This window comes from Arvicola amphibius, chromosome 2, assembly GCF_903992535.2.
Source record: "Arvicola amphibius chromosome 2, mArvAmp1.2, whole genome shotgun sequence".
Lineage (NCBI taxonomy): Eukaryota > Metazoa > Chordata > Mammalia > Rodentia > Cricetidae > Arvicola > Arvicola amphibius.
The window spans coordinates 185,125,436-185,141,910 of record NC_052048.2 but is presented as its reverse complement, the minus strand read 5'-3'; the positions used below and the strand labels follow the sequence as shown (position 1 = coordinate 185,141,910).

The window sequence follows — 16,475 nt, the reverse complement described above, 5'->3', positions numbered from 1 at the left end:
GGCAGCAAGCAAGTAGCCAGGCTATTATCTAGGAAGAGCTGCGGGGGAAGGGAGATCAGAGCACCAGAACTGGCGATGTCTGGTCTAAAGTAAGTCAGCGCTGTTGACATGGACCCTTAGCTTGTAGCGGATCTCATGGCCCTCTATGGTCTTCAGCGGGTTGTGGATAAGTTCATCGGGCTTCTTTACACCTCCGTGTTTTCCTCCCAATTTTTATTTCATTTCAGAGCGTGTGTTGATTTTGATGGCACGTGACTTTTAAGCAGTTGGGTTTTTGCCAAGCGGAATTTTTGAAGACATGAGGCCTGTGACCCAAAGCGCGCAGGTCTCGTATGCCTGGAAGGCTTCCGGCTGAAACCAGCAATCCCCTGTTTTCTTGTATGCAGTGCTTATTGCAGTGTCAGGTCTTGGTGAGTGCTCTAGACACCAAGCCAGTCCCCAAACACTTGTCTGTTTTGAGAGGACTTCACGGGTTAATCATTTGTTAGGCCTGCCTTGACCCCTTCACCCTGGATTCTTAGGTGGGAATGAATTAGACACTTGGACGAATGTCGGATCAAGGTTCTGGGCACAGGGCAGGGTGCTCCTGTCTTTACTAAGCTCACTGCTAGTGGAGTTTTCACCGTGCCTTTTCTACCTCCAAGCGAGGCTCCAGAGCTTGTCAACAGAGCCTGCTCCTCCACATCTGGTCCAAGCAGGAGTAGGAGGAAGTCCGCTTCGCCCGTGGGCACAAACACGTTTGAATGGGACAGTCCCTGGAGCTTCGCCATTTAGTCCAGTCCATTATAGGCATTCCCGGAACAGGTGAGAGGGTTTCTGTGGGCCTCTGTTTTAACATTCTCATGAAACACGTAGGCTTCTGCGCGTCACCTAGTAAACAAGAGCAGTGCGTATTTCAGGTGGTTTGTTTTGAAGGGGAGGGGGCTGGAAGAGGGTGGTGATTGTGGGTGTTTAAGCTAGAATTCTTTTGTCCATGTTAAAAGGACTTGAAAACTGAACCGTCGTGGTACAGTGTTAATTCACGCCGGTGTGTGTAACAGGACACTGGACAATTATCTTAAGAACACGCAGCAGCATTGAAATGTAGAAAAGGAATGGTGAATGCCTTTGGGAACGTGAATTGGTTAGGAACCAGCTAGGATGCAGGAGGAACCGTGAAAGTCTATCTGCGTGTGATATGCTCCTCCCAGGTCAGTGTCCTGCAGGGCAGCTCCAGGTTCCTGTTTTGCCTCCTTCCTGTGGGTTTCTCTGCTTCAGGGCTACTTCAGTGATTTACTTGGAGCGCCACTGAGTCTTTTCTCATGCCCGCCAGACACCAAGTACTCATGACTTGACTCCCAAAGACGTGGCTTGGGGATCATTGGGCTAAGCTAAAGCTAGACGCCCTGTTCTTCCCCTGTGGTAGGAAAAGAAGCAGGAGGTGCCCGAAGAGCCAAGGTTTCTGGTCCTTAATTCGGTCATTCTGAGCATATCAGGGAGTTGGTTCAGAAACAATTATAGAAAGGCTCTAAGTTCTGCTCTCCTCTTTGCGGAGCTCACTGTAGAGTAGAGAGGAGCAGAGACGGGAGCTAGGGTTAGCAGGGAAGCTTGTTCTGCCTGGCTGCGGGGCATCTGGCTTGCCTCCAGCTTGGTTGAGGTGGGTGCTCGATGATGCGTGTTTAATATAGAAAGTGCAGAGCAAATTGGGCCACCTGTGGCATCAAGACTGCAACTTGACAATCATGGTTTGCTGATCTCAAACGGGCACTCAGTTCTCAGTATGGGTGTGTGATTTGGCGATTGAGCCCGCCCTCCTATTTGTCAGTCATGTTTCTACCCTTCAACTAGCTGCACTGTTTTCTAATGTGCTGTAGAGTTTGGAAATAATTTATGCAGTGTTTGGTTCCCATGTTTACAATTTTTACAGCTTTCTTAGCATTTTAAATGGAAATGTCAATAAATGCTACGAATTGGTGTCGAAGTGTTTGGTTCATTCCTTTGCAACACAATTGTGTTATAGTTTGTCAAACGTGGTTGGTTACCCGTGCTGAGGTGACCTTTTGTTCCTCTTGAGTGCCTGCTGAGAACTCCTAGTGTGGTTTTCCAGGGACTTTGGTCAACAGCATTCCACTCAGCTGAGCTGGCAGAATCGTCCTGCTCACAGCAGTGGTGCCCTGCCCGCGTTACTGCTGCCCACTGGCCCAGCTGGTGCCCCCCTAAGCAGATGCAGCAGATTAAAAAGGATGCTATGGGTTAAAGGTGCAAATGAGAAGAGCAAAGTTTATTCCACCTTGAAAGGAGAATAGGGCAAGCTCTAGGGGTTGTTTTGGAAACCCAAGAAGATGAAACTCCCTGGCAACTCAAGAAAGCAGAACAACTCAGAACACAGGGAACACAGCAACTAAGAAAGACATGGAATGCTGGGACCACAAACACGGAAGTGCTGCTGAAATCCAGTCTGTAGATAGACTGGATTTTCAATGTTGCCAGTTTTGTATAAAAGACCTCACTAATAGGGGAGCTATAAAAAAAAGATACAGAAAGCAAACAAAGTAGTGTAAACAAACTAATCTTGTCAGCTAGAGCCCATAGGGTGTTGTCGAGGCTGTTGCAATCCTACCCTAAGCATCTAGTTCAGAACCTGCCACACTTCTTTGAGGGCATGGCTCCTGTTCATGGTGAAGGAAGAGCTACCAGCTTCAAGACTCAAGAAAGAGACTCTTGGAGAAAAATCCAACCAAGTACAGTGGCACACACCTGTAATCCTGGCATTCCAGAGTCTGAGGCATTAGGACCATGAGTTTGGGGCCAGTGTAGTCAACATAGTGAGATCCTGTCTCAAGAATTTAGGGAGTTAATAGCTGAGTGTAGCTTGCTTGGGACCATTGATTCAATTCTGAGCAGTGCCAAAATAATAGTAATAATGATGATGATGATATAATAATAATAATAATCAAAAGGAAATAGTAAGCAACAGGCAACATTGACCAATATGAAGAATCAGATAATTCTAAACATTAAAAAGAAAAAAATTTTTTTGAGACAGGGTTTCTCTATGTAGCTATGGAGCCTGTCCTGGAACTAGCAGTATAAATCAGGCTGGCCTTTAACTCACAGAGACCTGCCTGCCTCTGCCTCCTGAGTGCTGGGGTTAAAGGCGTGCGCCGCCATTGCACAACAAGAAAAAAAACCTTAATAGTGGGCCAGGGAGATGGCTCAACACATCTAAAGGTGCAAATAAGAAAGGTGGACGTGGTGACACACATCTGATCCCAGCACTCCTGCATCCTGGTGGGAGACCGAAATGGGACAGTCACCCTGAAGCTCGTAGGACGGGAGACCCTGCCTCAACAAGGGAGTTTCCACAGGTAAGAGAAGGCCAAGTGTGTGCCTGCATTCACACCCCCACCCATTAAATAATCAACTTAAAATTTAAAAACTCGGCCATTGAGTGTTTGAACCAGGAAGGGCTCTTTCCCCTAGGCCTGACCACATGGATCTGACCCCCAGAGCTCATACGGTAGAAAGAACTAAATTTTGTATGTTGTCTTTGGACCTCCTTGCAATTGAATACACACACACACACACACACACACACACACACAAAGAGGGCGGGGAAGAGGGAGAGAGGGAGATACACGTAAAATTTAAAAAAAAAAAAAAGATTTAAAAATCTAAATCAGATGTAGTGGTCCATGCCTTTAATTCAGCACACAGAAGGCAGAGGCAGGCAGATCTCTGTAAGTTCCAGGTCAGCCTGATCTACAGAGTGAATTCCAGGACATCCAGGGCTGTTACACAGAGAAACCCTGGCTTGAACCCTCATCCCAAATCTAATAGCAGGAATAGGATGTTGTGAATGTTTAAACAAACTTGAAAAAAATCTTACAAAGGAAAATAAGAACACACATGACTATGCAATGATTATATATTCTAATATATCAGACAGTTTTCATTAATAAACACTGGGTGTGGGTGTAGCTCAATAGTAGTGTGATTGCTTGGTATATGCAAGACCCTAGGTTTGACCCTTAGCACCACAATATTATAGATAGATAGACAGATAGATAGATAGATAGATAGGTATGTACATATATAGAGGTGTTATACATATATACATATATAAATATACAGAGATCTGTATATCTGTATAGATACCTCTGGATATATCTGTATATCTGTATATCGTAATATGTTGTAATGAAGAGGGATTTTTTTTAAAACAGCAGAAATACTATGGCAGCTGGTGGAATGTATTAATTACCCAGCCAGATTTTACCTGCTCTTAAGTGTAAACAGGTCCAAAGTACCAGGAGGGCAGTCACTAGGAACAGCTTCAGCTTTGAAGGTCAGGCTGCTCCCACACCCAAGTGGTGGTCATTTCTTGCCCCTCCCTCTCCTGGTTTATGCCTCCCTACCCAGCACAACTTAAGGTGAGGCGGAAACAGGAGCAGGCCAGCTCCCAAGGGAGATCATTTACCAACACCTTGTTATTGCAAGTGCCCTGTTTGTCTAGTAACTTGATTCCTTGGTGGGTCTCCAGCCCTTTTCCCAGCTCCCACGTCTGTCCGTCTGTCCGTCCCAGCTTGAATACGGGTAGGGTGTGTTTGACTCCTCTGATGTTAAAGCCTGGAGAGATCACAGAGGCAGGTCTGGGTGAACCACATTTGTGTGGCTACCGCTGTACTGTTTGTAGTGCTCACACGACCGTGTGGCACCATGACAAACCAACCCTATTTGGAAGCTTACATGGTAGCAAGGGAGGGCCTGGGAGCGTAAATATTTGGATTGGGGTTCTGTGATGTGGTCATGAGTCTCAGTAAGTGGTTTCTTTCATTTAATATTTTAAAATTCTGAAGAAAACGTTAGGGCAGAGTTTGAGGGGAAAGGAATTACAGCAGAAATAGGTTGCTGTGTTTCAGTCAAAATAAGCGGGATTTTTTCTGTTTTGTTGTTTTGGTTTGGGGTTTTTTTTGTTTTTTTTTGTTGTTGTTCGTTTGTCTGTTTTTTGAGACAGGGTTTCTCTGTGTAGCTATCGAGCCTGTCCTGGAACTAGTTGTATAGACCAGGCTGGTCTCAAACTCACAGAGATCCGCCTGCCTCTGCTTCTCGAGTGCTGGGATTAAAGGTGTGCTCTGCCACCACCTGGCAAATTATTTTTCTGTTGGATCAGAAATTATTTGGCCCTTATGTAGGCACATGTTTACTATACATAATTTTTCCTGGCCTCATTTTTAAATTGCTACATATATCCCTAAGTATGTATGTATGTATATGTGTGTGTGTGTGTGTGTGTGTGTGTGTGTGTATGTGTATGTATGTATATATACAGTCTGCTAAGTTTGTTTGTTACTTGTATATATTTTTTTCAGGGATGACCATTTGGTATTGGATAACCAATCTGGGGGCTCATTCCTGGGGAAGGCCATTTCTCCAGCCTTCCTCATTCCTTAGTTGCCTGGAGGTCCTCTTCTAGGGTTGAGGCCTCCTGGGTTTTCCCTCTTCCACAGTAGCATGTCTGTTGGTGTCTTGTTTGTTTGGGTCATATTTAGGTATCCATGTTGATGAGACTTCTTGGATGTAGCTTCCCTGTTGTTGCTAGGAAACATGATCTCCCAGGAGACTTCCAGTTCTGGCTCTCACAGTCTTCCCACCCCCTGTTCTGCAGTTCTTGAGCTAAAAGTATGGAGTGCTTTACAAATGTGTGTCATCCTCACACAAGGGCCATGCTCATCTTCCCGGTATTCAGTTGTAGGATATGTGCTGTGGAAGTGTGCACTGAGTATACATAATTTTTTTTTAGACAGGGTTTCTCTGTAGCTTTGAAGCCTGTCCTGGAACTAGCTCTTATATAGACCAGGCTGGCCTCAAATTCACAGAGATCCACCTGCCTCTGTCTCCAGAGTGCTGGGATTAAAGGCATGCGCCACCACTGCCTGGCGAGTATACATACATTTTAAGAGGCATTTTATAATCATTTGCTGGTCACCAAACAGAGACAAGTCATAACTCTTGAGGTATAGCCTTGTGTGGGGTGGGGTGGGGGGAGGTAGAACCCAGTGGCCCCCAATGCTGCTGTAAGTTTATTCTATGACTCACTGCATTGTCTCTGTAGCCAAAGAAAAGAATCCTTCGGGTGGAAAGGGTCCGTTTTCATTTGTACACTAGTTACTTGTCAGCTTAAAAAGGGATACTGTCTGTTTTGTGGGCTGGCATGTGACAGAGTGGAGCAGTGGTCACACTACACACTGTTTTTATACCCCCCCATCCTCCTCGCTCCACTTTGTATTTCTCTTTGTATGAGTTACTTTACTATTTTTCCACTTACGTGTTTGAGTGCTTTGCCTATGTGTACCATGTAAGTGTAGTGCCCAGGGATGTGAGAGGAAGGTGTCAGATGCCCTGGAACTGGAGTTTCACGTGGTTGTAAGTCACCATGTGGCTGCCAGGAATTAGCCAAGGTCCTCTGGTGGAGCAGCCAGTACTCCAGTAACCTGTGACCTCTGTGGCTGGGACCAGACACCCGACAAGCCACTAGGGGGGAAAGTTCTTTTGGTTTACACTTTGAGGCTACAACCATCATGGCGAGGAAATCATGCAGAGGAGTGAGATATTATAGCCACAGCAGAGACGCGGGGAGAGGAGGGGAGAGATAGCCTCAGTTCTCGGCACCCACATGGTGGCTCAGTACCATCTGCAACTCCAGTTCCTGGGCATTCAATGCCATCTGCTGACCTCTGCAGGCACCAGGCACACACATGGTGCACAGATGTGCAGGCAGGCAAAACACTCATAAAATGAGTAAATCTAATAAAATAAAATCCAAATTGACCTAGTCAGCTCGCACCATCTCCTTGGGTCTCATGGATTCCCGTAGATGCAGGTCAAAATTACATGTATGCATGACGTTAAATGTCATGTGTAGCACCTCTGGGCGAAAAGGTATCCAATGTTGCCACCCTTTCCTCATCCCTAGGTGCAGATTTCCTTCTCTGCAGATGCATCCCGCCACACCCACTGTGTTCAGGGTTCACCTCTCCCAGTCCCCTAGGTCCTTTCTGGGGTATTGCCCTCAGAAAGTTGGGCAGTGAGAGCTGTGCTTGTTCCTGTTGATCTTGAACCTTCTAGTGGCTTCTATCCAGATACAGGTTAGAAGGCTGCCTCTCTGAATGCCTAGGAGGTGCTGGGGGCTCTGCTTGTCTCCCCCGAGATTCAGTGCTTACAGCGATTCATTGAGTCTGGGAAATTGGCATCAAGACGTTTAAAAGAATTTAAGAACCATTAAAAATTTCTTCCTACCTAACCCATGTATTCTGGTGTCTTAGAAAGTCAGAGTGGTCAGGAATGCATCAGCAGGGGTCTCGGGTCACTGCTTTGGTGTATACCTTCACATTCAGCTTGGGAACCTGAAGCCGGTGCCTCTTTGCACACTTCCGAACAGAACTGCGGCTTGTGCCCTGTGGGTCAGTCCTGGTGTCTCATTCCGCCCCAGAGTCATCATTTCAATCACGGCTCCCCAGCCCTACCATGACCTTAATGTACTGAAACATGGCACATTTTTGTACCTAGCACTGCATGTCCAGGCTGCGTGTGGTGGTGCATACCTATAATCCCAGACTGGGGTCGGGGGGAGGCGGGGGGATTGGAAGTTCAAGGCTAGCCTGGGCCATGAGAAACCAGTCCTCGGTTATATGTGGAGTTCTAAGGCCAGCCTGGATTACAGGAGATTTTTGACTCAAAAAAAAAAACTCAAAAAAAAAAAAAATTAAACAGGCAAAACAAAGCTGCAGATGAAATCCGTAAGTAAGGTGGCTCACATTGGAAAGACAAGCCACATGCCCACTAACCTCCCACACAACAGTCCAAACTGCTGGGTGGGTTTTCTTGGCTCGAGTGTTAAACCACTGGCTGGATCTAATTCTTACATTAGAAAGTTGGTGCTTAAAGTAAAGTGATGTATTTCTGGTCACATCGGCCAGAATACTAAATCTCCCATCTTTTAAAAATGAGTACTTGAGTCTGGAGAGACTCAGCAGTCAAGAGCACTTGTTACTCTTGCGGGTTCAGTCCAGGCACCTACATGGTGGCTCATGGCCATCTCTAACTCCAGTCCCAGGGGATCGGACACCCTCTAGGAGCGCTGCACACACGTGTACATGAGCTCATGCAAGCGCACACACATACACGTGAAAAGAAATAACTAAAATAGGTAGGGCTGGGCAGCCAGGGAGATGCAGAGAAGAAAGATGGAGGGTGGGAGGAACTGGACTTGGGAAGGAGGCGGGATGAGTTGGGGTGCTGTTCCCACTTCAGGATGATTGCTGTGCACTTGCCTGAAGTGGGTGGAGCCAATATCCTGCTTTTCAAATCTGTCCCCTAAAAGACTGCACCCACAAGAAAGCTCGGGGTAGAAGAGGAGCGTCACCGTAGGGACCCTGAAAGATGGAGGTCGTTCAGACAGCTCTGGCCCTTTGGAGAAGCAGCTGAAGTGGGCATGCGTGCAGCAATGAGGGCGTGCTCAACAGCAAAGTGCGCACATAGCTTATGCAATAACCTGGGGTTGCTCCACAGCACCAAAGCCATAACAAAGGAGCCAGAGACATCGAGGAGCAAATGACTTTAAAAGTGGCAGAAGCCATGCTTCTAGAAAGCTCCTCCCCTCCCTCTAGTATCCACACACAGTGGGAATAGCCATTGTTGGGGCCGTGGCTCACGCTGCCAGGTCTTTGGGCTCCTCTGGAGTTAATTTCATCAGTTTGTCTACACACAGCAGGATGAGGGTGAGGAACCAGAGACTCCAGCCAACCGCCGCAGCAATCCAGCCGTACTCATCCACTGAAGCTCGGCAGCACAGCGAGGCTAGTGGGCAGAAGTCCACATCTGGTGGGGGAGGAGCAAGAAGGGAACGTAAGACACCAGCCACACCTACTCCCTCCCAAATCAGTTAAGAGAACGCGAGACAGCAGCTGACCTTTAGAAGCTTCTTGTTTGCTACTTGTTAGTCTTTGCCTTATGCTCTCACGGTAGTATCAGTGATGGGGATTGAGCTCAGGGCCTTGAACGAACATAGGCTTGGCCGCTGAGCTGCACTCCAGCCCGGTGAGAGGTCCAGCTATTATCTCTACTTCATACAAAGAAACTCAAACTGGACATTGCCCAAGACCACAAGATGACAGAATTAGAGCTCACGCTCCAGTCCGTAGACCCCAAAGCTGTATTCTCGGCCTTTTAAGTATTGTTGCCCATCCCCCTCTTTATGAACGCACACGTTATAAGGACAGTTGCCATCTGATGAGGACGGGATAAAGGGGACGCAGTCAAGATGAAGCAAAGCTTTCTGTTGATTGGACACGTGTGATAGAAATTGCTCTTTGCTCTCTGAGCACCCTGCCCCTGGAAACATCTTAGGAGGATGAACGGAATTAAGGAAAGAGTCTTCAAGCAGCTCCCGCTTTGGGCAGAGGTTGAACCAACTGGGGTTTTTGTTATTGTTGTTTTGTTTTCTTCTTGTTTGAGTCAGGGTTTCTCTGTGTAACGGCCGTGGCTGTCCTGGAACTCACTCTGTAGACCAGACTGACCTCAAACTCACAGAGATCCGCCTGCCTCTGCCTCCCTAGTGCTGGGATTAAAAGCATATGCCACTGGGCTGGGGAGATGGCTCAGAGGTTTAAGAGCACTGGCTGCTCTTCCAGAGGACTTGAGTTCAATTCCCAGCAACCACAAGGTGGCTCACAACCATCTATAGTGAAGTCTGGTGCCCTCTTCTAGCATGCAGACAGAACACTGTATACATAATTAAAGTCATTATATAAAAAAAGTGTACGCCACCGTTGCCTGGTGGACCAGCTGTTTTTATTAGGCTTCTTACCTCCAGATGCTGGAACATTTGTACTCAGGGCACCTTTGGCTGTTGGCCAGAGCATGAGCCATTAAACCCACCTGTGCGTGAGATTATTGAGATCAAAGCCAAACAAGTTCTTAATCTGCTGTGTAAACAATGCTGGGACATCCCCTTCCTCCACTGTCTGGGAAGAGCAGGCAGTCACTGGGTCATCTGACACCCATTAGTGGGAGAAGAGAGGCCCAAGTTTCCTTCCTAGCTCCAGTGATGGCTCTAGGATCAGGGGAAGCTTACTGGCACAGTGCTCCAGGGTCCCAGGGTCTGGGTGGTGTATACTCAGGGTTGAGTTGCCGCTGCTAGCTTCTGCAAGAAAAAGCAAGAGATGGTGTCAGGCGGAAGGCAAAATGAGTCCCGGGCAGAGGGTTTGAATTATTTAGTGCATGGGTAATGAGTACAATGACAGTTTTCTAGAAGAGCCAGTGAAGACAGTAGAGCTTTATGTGACATTAAGACTCTGGTAAGGGACTGTGTCCTATTCCTCACGTTCAGCAGAAGGAGCCCTAACCCTCCAATGGGGCTGCATTCGGGGACAGACAAAAGAAGTAATTCAGGCTAAATAAAGGTGTGCGGAATCCTAGGATCCCAACACTCAGGAAGCAGAGGCAGGTGACTCTCTGTGAATTCCAGGTCTACAGAATAAAACCCTGTCTCAAATACAAAACAAGAAGGAAGAAGAGATAGATACCAATGCTTGGGCTTAGAGGAATGGCCATTCATGGTCACAGTGAGGCAGAGGCCATCTGTAACCCCAGGAGGGAGAGACCAAACCAGTCTACACCTTGACCTAGACATCCAACCTCCAGAACCATGAGCAAGTACCTTTTTGTTAAAGTCCCCCAGTCAGTGATGTTTGTATTACGAGTTCAAATGAAGGATTATTCTCCCTTTTTGTTTGTTTTGTTTTTTGAGACAGGGTTTCTCCGTGTATCTCTGACTGTCCTAGAACTCTGGTTCCAGAGAGGTGGTAGCGCACGCCTTTAATCCCAGCACTTGGGAGGCAGAGACAGATGGATCTCTGTGAGTCTGAGGCCAGCCTGGTCTATAAGAGCTAGTTCTAGGAGAGACTTAAAAAAAAAAAAAAGCAAGCTATGACCCATGGAAGAACAAGCTAGTGTTCCTTCATGGCCTCTGCTTCAGGTCTTGCTTCATGGTCTCTGCCTTGGCATCCCTGCTGATGGATTATAAACTCAGGTGAAATAATCCCTTCCCTCGTCAATTTACTTTTGGTCAGTGTTTTGTCCCAGCAATAGAGAAGCAAGCTAGAACAGTCCCTCTTCCACGTTTGTGAAATAGCATCCAAATCTTGTTGTGTTTCTCTGGATTCCACATATGAGATGAAATCTGTGAAATATGTCTTTCAGAGTTTGTCTTATTTTGCTTGTCATGATTTCTAATTCTACCCATTTTCCTGCAAATGACATCATTTTGTTCCTTATGCCTGAGTAAAACTCATGCATCTGCACCACATGCCCGTCAACCATTCATCCGTTGATGGACATCCAGGCTGGCCCCATTTTTTAGCTACTATATAAACAGTGCAGCAGTAAACATGGATATATGTGTGTGTGTGTGTGTGTGTGCGTATGTGTGTGTGTGTCTGTGTGTGTCTGTGTGTCTGTGTGTGTGTCTTTGTGTATCTGTGTTGACCCAAGTTCAGTCCCTTTTTATTCTCTTCTTCTTCTTCTTCTTCTTCTTCTTCTTCTTCTTCTTCTTCTTCTTCTTCTTCTTCTTCTTCTTCTTCTTCTTCTTCTCCTCCTCCTCCTCCTCCTCCTCCTCCTCCTCCTCCTCCTCCTCCTCCTCCTCCTCCTCCTCCTCCTCTTCTTCTTCTTCTTCTCCTTCTTCTTCCTCCTCCTCTTCCTCCTCCTCCTCCCCCCTCCTCCTCCTTCTTTAAGCTTTTCAGGGGAGCATGGTGGCACACTCCTTTAATCCCAGCACTTGGGATGAAGAAACTGAGGGATCTCTGAGTTCCAAGCCAACCTGGTCTACATAGCAAATTCCAGGCCAGCCAGGGCTACAGAGTGAGACCCTGTCTCCAAAGAAAGAACACAAAGCAAAACCGAAAAGGACCCACTGCCCACGGCTGCTTCCTGTGCGGATAGCTATAGGATGGTCATTCCAGCGTGAATCGAATCAAGCACTGAACAGTCTAGAATGTCTCTTTCACAGCAGATTCGGTTTCTTTCCAACATGTCAACAAATAAACCACGGAAATCTGACCCTGATTCTTTATCTCTGAGGGTTGTGATGTAGTTACCCAGGCATACAGGTATCAACAAAAACGACTTCTCATGCGGGCAAGTCTACTGCTTTCCAGAATAGTCAGTGCTTGTAACTGTTTCCCAGTTGACAAGGAAGGATGGGGGGAAAAACAACTGTGGAAGGAATTCTAGAAGTTCTGTCTGTGGAGAAGCACTGGTTTGTAGAGACAAATGCTCAGATTCAGGGAAGGGACATTACATCCACGCAGCCCAGAAGAGCAGCAGCTCTTTGCCATTGTGACTATTTAAGCTGTTTTTTAAAAATATATATAATGTATATTGGTATTTTGCCTGCATGTATGTCTAGTGAGGGTGTCAGAGCCCCTGGAACTGGAAAACTGGAATTACAGACAGTTGTGAACTGCAGTGCAGGTGTTGGGAATTGAACCTGGGTCCTTTAGAAGAGCATTCAGTGCTCTTAACCACTGAGCCATCTCTCCAACCCTTTTATCTTATCTTATCTTATTATTTATTTATTTATTTGGTTTTTTAAGACAGGCCTTTTCTATGTAGCCCTTGCTGTCTTGGAACTTACTCTATAGACCAGGCTGACCTTTAACGCAAAGAGATCTGCCTGCCTCTTTAAGTTGATTTTTTAAAAACATAAATTTAAGTTAAAAAGTCATCTTTCAGCTGGGCAGTGGTGGCACATGCCTTTAATTCCAGTACTCAGGAGTCAGAGACAGGCAGATCTCTGTGAGTTCGAGGCCAGCCTGGTTTACAGAATGAGTTCCAGGACAGGCTCCAAAGCTACACAAAGAAATCTGTCTCAAAAAACCAAAAAGGAGGAGGAGGAGGAGGAGGAGGAGGAGGAGGAGGAGGAGGAAGAAAGAAAGAAAGAAAGAAAGAAAGAAAGAAAGAAAGAAAGAAAAGTTCATCTTTCTCATCACCTTAGTCACATGTGAAGTGTGCTCAGGTGTCACCTGTGTGGCTGATGGCCACTTTATTGGAAGCACAGTTCAACCTGAAGCACTTATGTGGAAGAAAATTCTACCCACACAAATACCAACCTAGGTAGGCAGATTAAAAGCAGGTTTTTATTTGTTTGTTTTTGTCTGTTCATTTGTGTTTTTAAATGTGTTTTTAAAGACAGACTCTCAGGAATCTCTGACTGGCCTTGAGCCTGCTATATGCAATGAACTCCTGACTCTCCTGCCTCTACCTCCCCCAGTACTAGGATGACAGACATACACCATGGGTTCCACGGGTGCTGGGTTCCTGCTAGGCAGCACTTCCCCAACTGAGCTCCTGCCCACCCAAGAGACTGAAATTTCCTTTGGAAAATGATATTGCTGTTTCCTTGAAAATGGGAGGGAGAGCCTAGACCTCTCAACGCCCCACTGTGGTGTGTCCTTCAGAGGTACTGTTGACACCCAGCACAGGGTCATTGAGGACCATAAAACTGCTGCCACCAGGTCCCCAGTCCCTCCCCCACCCAGAAGTATGGTGATTACCTTGATACAATCTGACTACTGTTGTAAATTATTTACACAGCATGGAGCTGGGCTTTGTTTTAGAGAAACTGATTCCTGGACATTAGAGTTTTCCTTCAAAACCCAATCACTTCCATAGCCTTTATCTTGCCTCTCCACCCACGGAGGGGGGTGGGGTGGGGGGGTGGGGGGAGAGTGGGGGGGGAGGGAGATGTTCTCCAGACGGAATAAGTGAATGGGGAGGAACAAAAGTAACAAAAATCTAAATTAGATGTCAGTGTTAGATTGAATCCTATGAAATTGTCCTATCTTTTTATTGGTATTTATGTATTTATTTATTGGGTTTTGAGACGGGTTTTTCTGTGTAGCTCTGGCTGTCCTGGAACTCATTCTGTAGACCAGGCTGGCCTTGGATTCAGAGACCTGCTTGCCTCTGCATCCCAAGTGCAGAGATTAAAGTCGTGCGCCTCTACCGCTCTGAGTTGTTATTTTTGGAGGTCAACACCCCCTCCATGTCTGCAGTTTTAGGTGCTTCAGATGGAATAGCCCAGGGGAATTCCTGAGTGTTTGAATATCACCTTCCAGCATTCTGAGAACCAGCCAGGGACTGGTGCACCAGGGGAGACCTAACGTGGCTCTGTCACAGTAAAAAGGAGAAAGAAAACCAACCACCACAAAAACTAACGTCCTTCTTTGTGGTGGATAAGTCGCGGATAGTTCTAACGGCTTCTGTTCATTATGTGCTTGCCACGATTTTGTTGTAAATTCTTTGCAAGCTCATCTCTTCCATAGAAGTCATCTCATAAATCATGGTTCTGTTTACCCCAGTGTTATAAACAAGGAATCTGGGCACAGAGAGGTGAAGCAATTTGCTCAAGATCACACAGCCAGTATGTGGGTCTGGGAGCAGGGAGTCAAGGCTCTGTGGTTCTGGCGGGTCCCAAGAGTGTCCTGACAGTCCCCACAGGAGAGACTCAGGATGAGAGGCATCTGTCAGGAGTGGGGCCACGCTGAGAAAGCTTGGGGCAGGGTCAAAGCCAGAAGCAGGAGAGAGGAAGCCAGACCTCTGGATGCTCAGGTGCAGAGCCCAGCCTGGGAAAGCCAGGCCTCTTGAGACCTGGGGTGGGAATCCCAAGTTTCTGACACTTGCGCTGGGGATGCTCAGGGAGGGTGGAGAGCTAGGGGTGGTTTTCCAGAGGAAGTCCGGGCTGGAGGGAACATCTGCCTGCCCTAAGGGAAGACGAGGGCGCATCCTTGAGAGAGCCTCCAGGAGCCCCGGGAAATAGCGGGGAGCCACACATTTTCTACCAATTTGGCCCCATGGTAAGCGAGATACTGACGAATCGGCCTTTTTTTTTTTTTTTCACTGTGGCAAGGACCACCGGGTGCCTGCTGCTGTCCTAGCAAAGGAATTGAGTGTCACAGACAAACCCAAGACACCCCAGCTGACTCCCACCGGGTTTCCCTGTCTAATCCTCCAGGGAAACTCCTGTTTCCTCTTTCCACCGTGCAGGGCCAACCCGGGCCAAGGAATCCTCCCCTCCCCCTCAGTCCTGCCCTCCCCTTCCCAAGGTGGCCAAGAAAAAGAGCTCAGAACTATTACCTGTACCGCAGGACAAGTGGAAGGAGGCGAGGACCAGGCTGAAGAGCAGGGTGGCCTGCGGGGCAGAGGTGAGGTACCCAGGGCTGCAGAGGGAGACACCTGTCTGGGCCATGTTGGCACAGGGGTGCCCCGGGTTGGGGACCCTGGGTCCTGTGTGCGTTGTGTTCGAGGTGACTCCTGTCCTGAAGGAGCTGGGTATCTGTTCAGTGTTTGGGGGAAAAGAAAGAGGGCGGAGCCAAAGAAACTGCCTGTCACACCTACTCTGCCTCTGTAACTGTGGCTGGAGGAGGGGAGGAGGGGCAATCCCTGTCCTCTATTTTTGAGGCAAAAATGTTCCCATTAAGGAAAAGGGAAGGGGATCATCGGCTGGTTCCTTGGGGCTGGTCTTGCTACCGCTTCACCTGCAGGCAGAGTGTAGATTCCCTAAGCCAGTGTCTCCGTTATTTATTGAGCACTGACTGTGTGCCCTGTATCCACACCCAGGGTGCTGCTGTTACAAAACACAAGACCCCGAGTAGCTGAGGGAATGACTAAATGGTTAAGGACTTTGGGCATCAGCGGCCAGAGCCAAGCCATCTCTTCTGATAGGACACATTAGGGGGGAAAAGTGACATTTATACTGAGCCTTGATGCATGCACAGTATTTTGACAGGTAAAGAGGAGAGAGAGAGAGGGATTGCTTAAAGAAGACAGATGCATGGAGAGGCCACAGACAGAGTGGTGCCCGGAAGCTCACTCTGACCTTGGCATAGATAAATCTTGGTCAGCATGGCAGTGGGAGGGCTGGAGAGCCAGGCTGAGTACTATCTATGCCAACTGGGGAATGTGTAGCCACATCAGGAGTCTGTGTGAAGATGCTGGACTGAGTAGCAACAGTCTGATGGAACCCTGATTTCAGTCTGAATGACGAATAGTGTTCTCGTCTGAGTGTTCTTACCTAAGGGAGTGCATTCCGAGATCTCAAGGGGACAATTGAAAGCGAAGTACACACATATGCATACCTAAAATAACATTTAATTCAGAGTTATAATAGTTTAATCCCAACACTCGAGAGGCAGAGGCAGGTGGATCCAGGACACTCAGGGAGATACAGAGAAACCTTGTTTTGAAAAACTAAATAATAATGATAATAATAACTTAGGAATTGCTTCTGGAATTTTCCATTTAATATGATCAGACTATAATTGATGACAAGTCACTGAAATGTCAGGAAGTGACAGAAGCTGAGGGGAGTTGACTGCAGTGTTGCACGCTCACCTTGAGAGTGCAAGGCGCCCGTGAGCCTAGCTAGCACTACGAGG

General features: G+C 47.3%; 2 protein-coding genes and 1 pseudogene across 3 annotated transcripts in view; 1 reads left to right on the top strand and 2 right to left on the bottom strand.

Annotated features, from left to right (window-relative positions):
* The first annotated feature begins 322 nt into the window (after positions 1-322).
* The window catches only part of Atp6v0a4 (ATPase H+ transporting V0 subunit a4), a 73,754-nt gene continuing 57,601 nt past the window's right edge, over positions 323-16,475 (top strand). For both annotated transcript variants that reach the window (XM_042054469.1, XM_038318554.1), the window contains exon 1: positions 323-804. The gene's annotated coding sequence lies outside the window, so the exon portion shown is untranslated. The remainder of the gene's footprint in view (positions 805-16,475) is intronic.
* On the bottom strand, positions 5,658-5,758 carry LOC119808535 (annotated as a pseudogene).
* Positions 8,690-16,125, bottom strand: Tmem213 (transmembrane protein 213). The gene is made up of 4 exons (XM_042054572.1): positions 16,112-16,125; positions 15,175-15,356; positions 10,115-10,183; positions 8,690-8,859 (listed from the first exon to the last, which is right to left on the bottom strand). The coding sequence occupies exons 1-4, from the start codon at positions 16,123-16,125 to the stop codon at positions 8,690-8,692; spliced, it is 435 nt and encodes a 144-aa protein (XP_041910506.1).